Source organism: Barbus barbus (assembly GCF_936440315.1).
Source record: "Barbus barbus genome assembly, chromosome: 21".
Lineage (NCBI taxonomy): Eukaryota > Metazoa > Chordata > Actinopteri > Cypriniformes > Cyprinidae > Barbus > Barbus barbus.
The window spans coordinates 13216088-13225394 of NC_136749.1; the positions used below are offsets into that span (position 1 = coordinate 13216088).

General features: G+C 34.0%; 1 protein-coding gene across 2 annotated transcripts; it reads left to right on the forward strand.

The window, feature by feature from the left end:
• Positions 1-1485: 1485 nt before the first annotated feature.
• LOC306887932 (cytochrome c oxidase subunit 6B1-like) lies at positions 1486-6996 on the forward strand. 2 transcript variants are annotated; one of them, XM_079445981.1, is made up of 4 exons: positions 1486-1542; positions 1995-2121; positions 2588-2688; positions 6712-6996. In XM_079445981.1, the coding sequence occupies exons 2-4, from the start codon at positions 2016-2018 to the stop codon at positions 6763-6765; spliced, it is 261 nt and encodes an 86-aa protein (XP_079302107.1). In that variant the 5' UTR covers positions 1486-1542; positions 1995-2015; the 3' UTR covers positions 6766-6996. The 2 variants fall into 2 exon arrangements, with proteins under 2 accessions (XP_079302107.1, XP_079302108.1); XM_079445982.1 differs by having other exon boundaries at positions 1535-1856; positions 1970-2121.
• The last annotated feature ends 2311 nt before the right edge of the window (positions 6997-9307 follow it).

The window sequence follows — 9307 nt, forward strand, 5'->3', positions numbered from 1 at the left end:
AAAGACTACTAAGATACACGTTTTCTTGATTTATAAAAAAATAGAACTGCTTAATAACTATTAAAAAATAAACATCTTTTACTTTTGCTTCTCGTTTAGCTATAACTGATATTTCCACTAGAAAACAGCACAAAAATACTAATTAAACGTATGCTATTTTGCATTGTGAAGCCAACATGCAGTCACATGCACCATGTCAGACCAAAAAGCAAAGCCAAAAGCTTTGTGAGCAGTTGGTCTCTCAGACAGGAAGCATTGACAGCAGGCTGTGAAGGCTCCTGTGCGTCATTCAGACTTGTCCCTCCATGTTTGTTTTTAGCATGCAAGTGAAAGCTCTTCCTGGCTTCTGGTCAGATGAAACATGTTTGGAATGAAGTGTGCATACAGTAGTGCACGCTTTCTTTGGTAAAAAGTTCTTACTGTACATCTCTCACACCTCAACTCTAGAGGAATGAAGGTGGTTTGGTGGCCAGCAGTGCCCTACAAAGGCAGAGGACAGTAACTACACTCTTTTGAATTAGCCCTGTTGCTTCCTAGTGTAGGTGCTGAGCCGCAGATTTCCAAATGTGTTATATATTGATTTATTAAAACTAAAATAAATAAATAAATAGTTTATTTATGCATTTATTTATTTGCTTGCTTGCTGTGGCTAAAACTGCAATAAAAATATCAGAATATGTAAAAACAAAAAACAAAACAAACAATTATGCTGCTTCTAAAACACAAATAAATTAAATAAAGCACACAATAAATATTATGAAATGAATACCCTGCTTCAGAGAGTGATAAAAATATTCAGTAATAATAAGAATAATATTCAGTAATAAAAGAAACATACCTATGGGTTCTGAATATACCATGGTATTATTTTATAGCGTTTTTCCACTTTATGATTAGCTCGATGACAATATATCTTAATATGCTATATTTTGCTTCCCAGCGTTTAGCCTGATTTTTATTGGTAAATGTCAATATTTTTTAAACCATTTTTTTATTTGTTCATGAAATTTGTTCATCCTGAAAGATTTTTTTTATTGTATTTTATTTTATATTGTATATTGTATATTGTATATTGCCATTATTGATTTATTAATATTAACACATTTTTTATTTATTTTACATTATTATTTTATATTACTATTATAGTATCATTTTATTTCCTTCATATTACATCTGAAAATTAGAATAAACACTGGAGATACATGAATGCTACTTATGAAGTGTGTAGATAATAAATATACTCGTAGTATTATTTTAGTCTTGAATAATTTGTAACTGTACTTGGCATGCGATTTTCTTATTGCTTTTTATATTTTATTTATTTATTTATTTATTTTTAAATTGTCTTTGTTTATTATTATATTTATTTTGATGTAATTTATGTTATTGCCCTTGTATGTTCCTTGTTCTAAAGTTTGCAATAAAAAGTATTATTTTAGTCTCGTAAGCCCCGCCTTCACGCATCCTCATGCCCCTCGACTTCCCATAATTCAGTGCGCATAAGTCTTTCGAGAGGACGTTACTATAAGGGCACAGCAAGAGGTAGGCCTCAGTGTTTATATTTGTTTAATCTAGCTTGTTGTGAAGTCGCTGAATCTCGTGCGATGTTTATTGAAACCCCTTATCTTTACCCTTTTGCAAAATTCACGGAATACCAACGGGAATGGTTCATTTGAGTTAGTTAGCGAGCTAGCAAACTGGCTACTTAAACCGGCTAACGTTATATCAAGGTTATGTTACCAAAGTGAATACGTTATGTGTGCTGGTTTGGACGTATGATAAACATATTTTACGTGTTCACTTCAATTTACATTTACCTCGCTGAAAGTTAAAAGAACTCGTTTAAAATATATCAAGTAAGTTTAACCGCATTATGACTGGCGTTAGTTCAAACTGGAGTGAAATGTCGTCTGCTTTATCACACTGTAAATAGCTAAAGTCCAATTATGTGCTTTATTTAACTATTTAGTGAATGTCGTGAATGTGTCACACAGACCCACTGTCTTTGACTGAAGATGGCTGATGTTATTGAGGACAAGATCAAGAACTACAGAACGGCTCCATTCGATGCCCGCTTTCCAAACACTAACCAGACAAGAAACTGTTTCCAGAATTACCTTGGTATGTACAGTAAAAATTATTATTTGTACCCAAAATGATTGTGTTGATAAAAACATATTGTGCCACAAGTGCTTTGTATTACTCATGAAACCGTCAAGTGTGTTTACAAGCTTCTACAAAATTATAATGAATATAAGAGTTAACCAGGTGCATTTCAACCATAATTATTAATAGTATGCTGATCTCACAGATAGATCTTTTGGAGCAACCAGGACTTTTGTTGAAGGTCACATCAGTAGTGAAGCAGGGTTGTCTGTAGTAAATCTCCAGTTCCTCTGCTTGTGTTAGTCCACTTATGAGCTAGAATTGATCTGTATGACCTTGTCAATTGTCACTTGATTAAAATGCATTATGAATTAAATAACGTATTATGAATTAAATAACACATTATAGATGTCAGGGTTGGAGACTGTACACTATTTCTGGCTGATTTCAGTGTGTATTACTTACTGCTGTTTCCTCTCAGACTTCCACAGGTGTAATAAGGCTTTGTCAAACAAAGGGCAGGACATTTCTCCCTGCGAATGGTATCAGAGAGTCTACAAGAGTCTGTGTCCAATGAGCTGGGTGAGTCTGTTCTACCTAAAACACCTCTGAAAAGCTAAGAAGGACTGATGTTTTACAGTGCAACATCACTCTACATTCACATTTGTCACAATTCTGTGCTGCCGGGAGTGACTACAAAAATTTTACAGACCTGTAGTTCTTTGGTTACTCGGTCAATGTTAAAAGCAAAACTTGAAGGAAAACCACACACACACAACTTTCTTTTCTTTCTCCTCGTTTTCGCAGGTTTCTGCGGCACATAGACCTTAGAAATACATAAAATGCTGATTTCAGTAGCCTGCATGTTTGCATACCAGTGTGCTGTGTGCAGTCTGTGGTGTTTGTTCATTTGCACATGTGAGTCATTTCAGGAGTGTGACCAGTTTACACTCGAATGATATTGGCTATGTTAGAAAAAAAAAATCAGAATTGAGGTTTGCACTGAGAACGTAGCTTTAGATGTTTTCTAGAATAAATCTCAAACAGGTGTCCGTGCGGTCCTTAAAAAGTCTTAACGTCTTAATTTCAGATTCGATGGGTAACCAAATATTTTTGGTCACATTACTGATAAAATATCTTCAGTGTGATGGTCCTATTGGCTGTTTACAGTCATTGGACAAACCGAAGATTTTTTTTTTTTTTCTCTCCCCGCGGTAGTTATCAGACAGAAACGCAGAAGCAGAATACAGGTTAACTACCTTTTTTTGTTTAATGTTCTCAATAATAATAATAATGATAAAAATACAGGTTGAGCTACAGCTTACCAGCCTTCTAGCTAATATATATATATATATATATATATATATATATATACATACTTGCCCAACTGGACAAATAGTCTGATTAAAACTTAAGTGACAAAAAAAATCCAGTGACGCTTAGAAACACGAGAAAGATTCTTCTGATTTTATTACATTTAACGTAAACGGCAATCGATAATGGATAGTATATTTCTGGTATCAAGGTCATGCTGTTGACGTTTTCGCTGCCTGTCTCTTTGTGAGAGGCGCCTAAACATAAAGAAACTCAGAAGAAACACACCGAGGTATAAATTCAAAATGCTTAGTTTATTCATAACATGATGTAGTTAAGTGATATACCATTACAAGGGGGCTATTTTGCTGAATATTCTCACGATTGCAAATGTTACATTGTTCAATAAACAAGTAGTCATAGTTAAGTTACTTACATTTTAGACACAATATTTACTGTCTTGCTCTATTTCACCAATGAAAATAATTTTAAACAAGATCACAGGAAAAGTATAGCACATTCTCCAAGCAACACTCGGTGGTGTTTTGTTGAATGATTCAGCGTTCTGAACGATAGGGATGGGCGTATCTATCCTGAAGTACTGATATATCAATACTGATGTGAGTATCAAAAGTATCGATACTCAAATAAAAATATCGATACTAATTTTTTTTTTTTTTTATTTACCAGTGATGGTTTATTTAACACAAAATTATGCGTACAATATGCATTCAAATCAGTCGAATAATCTATGTTAGCAAATAATTGTGTAGGAAGGAACTATTTTCTTGCTCATCTGAACACACATAAATGTTGCAAGGCAGAATCAATCAATCACAGAGAGTGTTCACTCATTTCTGACAGCACATTCAAACAGGGCTGCATTTCCCAAGAAAGCATTGATGGCCAGAACAATGCAGAAAAAAACATACGTTTGTTTTACTTGCAATAAACAAATTGAAATTGTAGCCTAGGGGTGTGCGATATTGAAAACAAATTATCTCTCTCTTTTTTTGGATTTTTTCGATAACGATAATTAGAGGATATTTTGCAGAGTGTGTTATTGTGCTCATATCTGAATACCATGGACAGCTGCAGTTTTTGATATTCTTCATAATCTGTGTGGTCAGCTCACATCAATGATTAATTAATCTTTTCATTTAATTTTAAATTGATTTTTACCTTTAATAAAGCATTTTTTCTGAAAGTGTACATCTTTTGAGTCAAATTGTTACATTTAATCAGTCAATTAAGATAATACACATTTAGGCTTTGCAGTATCTTTGCAGAAGTTGCATCTGAAGTGGCATTTAGATGTATTTACACACTATTTAATGCAGCTCAGAGGGACATGGAGTGTTGTAACCAGTTAGAAATGCATAATTTTTTGACTTTTGAAACATAAGACGTTGAATACTGATACTTAAAATTATTTAAAAAATGAAAATACTTTAAATGTGAAATTAATCACCAGTAGGTGGCAGAAAGTCACTGGTAATAAGTGAGTCATTGCGACTGAACCACATAGGCTAATGTAAGCCTACACTCCGTTGGTGTTTTGTTTGGTTTTTGCAAAATACTCGATATTGTCAAATTGCACACCATTAAAACAACAATTACGATATTATCTCAGACGATATATCGCACACCCCTATTGTAGCCTACATAGTTTGTGGAATACATTTATTTAAATTGAACGTTAAAAGTTCACATTGATCATGATCTGTTCTGTAATGTTAATATAAATCATACACTGTCAGAATAAAAAAAGTTGCATTTTATCCATGCAACAGAAAATGAACCATGGTTTTATGTGATACTGGCCATTAAAATAGTTGGAATCGTATCAAAAACAAAATAAGTGGTATCGCCCATCCCTACTGAACGAATCGGTTTAATGAATGACTCACTCATTAAGTGACTTACCGCCACCTACTGGTGGTTTAGTATGTTAAATTATGTATCCCTCCTCCACCATTTCTTAATTGTATATTCATAAATGTATTTAAAACATTGATATCATAACATTATTTATTGCAGTTGTAATTTTGCAGTGTAAATTATTTAATCTGAATGGTAACAACCCTATAGCAGCCTATATATTGAATATATTGATAAATTGTAATAACTTGACAATGAAAGATGCATACATTTAAAAAGGTTCAAAAACAGGCCTTTAGAGGTAAATAAAAATATGCAAATTTAAGTATGTAAAAGTTGATAGAACACTGAAAATATTGCTTCAGAGTATGTTTACACCACCAAAAGTCTTGGTGATGTGGTACTTTTGTAGGGATATTTTGTGTGGAATATTGTCTGCAGATATGAATGGTTCACTGTATATCATAGTAATATAATTTATGATAGTTTTATTTTCATATTAAATATTACACACATGTAATATGTGTATTTCCATCAAAGGTGTAGGACTTAAACTTCATATGAAGTGGTATTAAAAACGTCTTTAAAATTCATCCTCAGATCTGGCTTTATTCTGAAAATAAGTTCAAGTTCATTTTCTTTGTCACCTTCTGATTCTAACAGTATTTCAAACAAAGATGAAGGTAGTGCCAAGAAGTCTTCCACAAGAGGATGTAATATTTTTGCTTTCATCTTGTCAACTGTCAAGTGTGGCTATGACGTATTTAAAGACTACAAATAAGGTATTACGGTGTATGTGGGGGTTGATGGGATTTATATAAGAATGTTCAGACTCTTGTTAGTTGTTGGCCATGATTGCTAATACTGTTACTGGAACCCTGTCCTTGGTTTCAGTTGCAGTTTTCACTATTATTCACTGCCAAAAATGGATTAATGCTGGTAAAATCTGCAGACGATTTTGTTAGTCACCAAAATGTTGAGAAAGATTTGAGCATGGTCAGGGTGCAGTCTCATAACGACACAAAGTTCTCTGTTCTTCATTGACACACACCCAACATGTTCCCAGAATTGGGTTCATCACGGGTATCACCTTTCTGAATTTGAGTACCGCTTTGAACTTTACAGTATTTGCAATCAAACCAAAATAAATTGGTTAGAACCCACACAAACTCTTCTTTATATCAAGTATCAGACAGTTTTGCCAGCAGCGTTCTCTGTTACTGATCATGATGTCATGATCCCTATTCAAAACTTACAGCTAAGCTACTTGGTTCAAAAAAAGAGCTAAAATTAATTTTCTTCTATGAAAGGACAATTGCTGTTTCCCTTCAGCAAGAGACAACCCATCATTGTGAAAGTCTGCTGGAAGTTGTTTGATATACAATGCGTCTTTGTTTTTCCTTCCTTCAGGTGGAGAAATGGGATGGGCAGATTGAGGATGGAAGCTTCCCCGGAAAGATCTAAATGATCACTGTTACGTTCAGTTCAAGAGCTCCCAACCGTTTGTAGAGTACCTCATAATGTTATCCCAATATGATGTTGTCTTCGTTGTTGGTTTGCCTCCTGGAGGATGAAAGGTCATTCAGAGTGGGTTTTGGAAACCTCCAGAATTTTGAAGCCCTACATTAGCATTGATCTTTGTCAACTCTACATCCTACAGTTGCAATTTACAAAATAAAAACGCACAATTTCACCAAAATTGGTTTGTATTTGTTTTACTAATGTTGAAGAGTTTTTTTTTTTTTTTTTTTTTTTTTTTTTTGTCTTAACAGTGAAAAATGAGTTTATATGAACAGTCTTTCTAAATCATTCATTAACCACCAAGTTCAACCTGCTGAAAATTGAGTCCTAAGTGGCTTTTTGAGGTGTGGAGTTGAATAATATCTGCTATATCTGTGAGGATTAAAAAAAAATAAAGTCAGTTACTTGTATGCGATGGTCAAAACCAGGGTAAACGCTGTTCATTCTACATGCCCTATTTAATTAACACTAGTCTAAAGATACTGGATTTAGCCACATAGAGCTCAAGCAATGATGCAGAGGCTGATTTAGTTTGAATGGATGAATTTACATGAAATCGGTGATTAAGGAATTAGCAGGTTCTGTAAATCATTACCCAGCATTCTTTAAACGGCTGTTTAATCCTATTTGACCATTGTGCTTTTACGACAGCAGATGGCAGCAAAGTAGCATAAATTAATTCCTCAACGTGACGGCAACGGTTACAAATACAGCTAAGATGTAGCAATTGCACTATACTGATTGCAGTACCTAGAAATTCCTCTATATATTTCTAATATTTGATGGACACATGAGGACAAATGGTCAGCGGTTAGTTCGGTCAAATTAGGTTATGCAGCAGATAGGGCATTGCCAAATATCTTGCTAAAGGACACACAGGAAGTGTAGCGATCAAGAGGTTAACTTAGGGTTAGTTCACCTAGTTCACCTAGAAAAACCTCTATCATGTTGTCCTGTACCTGTTTGAATTTCTTTGTTGAACACAAAAGATATTTTGAAGAATGCTGGTAATCGAACAGTTGCTGGTAGACACTGACTTTCAAGTTCAAAGTCAAGTGGAGAAAAAAATCAAAAGTCAATAGCTACAAATATAATCTTCTGTGTTCATCAAGAAAGAAATTGGGACTTTTAGAACGTCTTGAGGGTGAGTATATGATGACAGGATTTTCATTTGTGGGTGAATTATTCCTTTAGGTATTAATGTTTACAATACAGTGATCTTTATTATGATAGTTGTCTTGGTCACCCGATAACATGTGACCAGGTTTAACATTTATCATTGCAATGCTAAACAAAAACAAGGGAAAAGTGCATTTCCACAGAAATGATCCATGAGTGATCAAGTGCAATGTTGAGCTCTAAATGGAATGTAAGCTGAATTTCTGCAGATTTTTTTTTCTTTTCTTTTCTTTTCTTTTCAGAAGTGAGTCAGAATTCACAGAATGATATTCTTGTAGGAAGTGACGAGGTGTTAAACCTCAGTATAAGACTACTGAAAGGAACTTAAAGTACGCCTACAGTAAATCTAGTCGTACGAATATCATATGTGAGCATGTGTGTATGATGGATAACTTTTCTGCCCTTTTTGTTTGTGTGATACTGTAGATTTTCATTTAAACAAGATGCTTCAAATGTTCCAAACTGCTTCACTTTGGTTGTATGCTTAATCATATACTTCATATGGGGTTATAATGCTGTGCTAATAACTTCAATGCACATTTAAAATATGCTATCCACATACTTTCATTTGTACAAGTCTGTCAGTGACAGATGTAGTACATACCTGAAGCATGGAGGAGCTCGACAGGCTGTGATGCTGTGGGATAATGGAAATGGTTACTCCTGCACAATACAGGTGTCTATTTAAGTCATTAAAATCTCAGACTCCCAGAGAATGAATATATATATATAATTTTTTTTTTTTTTTTTTTTTTTTTTTTTTTTAAAAGCTTCAGAGTTTAGTTTATACTAAAAGAAAAAAGACTACAGTGGCAGAATGCTATCAATAGCTGATCTCAGTGCTCAAAATGTGTTTCCTTTGCAAGTTCCTGCTTGTCTGTCCTAAAACACAGACAACCATAGTGTTCCGTGTTTTTGTGTATTATTATATACATTATTACTTTGTTTTCAGTGTAATAATACATTTTTAGGTCATTATCTACACTGGCAGAAACCAAACGCAAATCGATTATTACTTTGTAACTTTAAGTTATGATTAATAAGTGCATCCAACGTGATAGAAATGAATTTGTAATGCTTTTTAGCCCATTTCAGTGAACAAACGAAAGCTAAGGAGCGTAGGCAGCGAAACATTTGTTATCACTAGATCACACACTTGTATGAAGTGCCAGCAAACCCCGGGCTCGGAAGAGAGGGCTACTTGTTTACAAACAAAAAAAAGATGGCATTCTCTCACAGAAGCACTCACATGACAACAATAACGGGTTTATTGTGTCACACAGCAACTTTTGGCAAGTTTGAATCT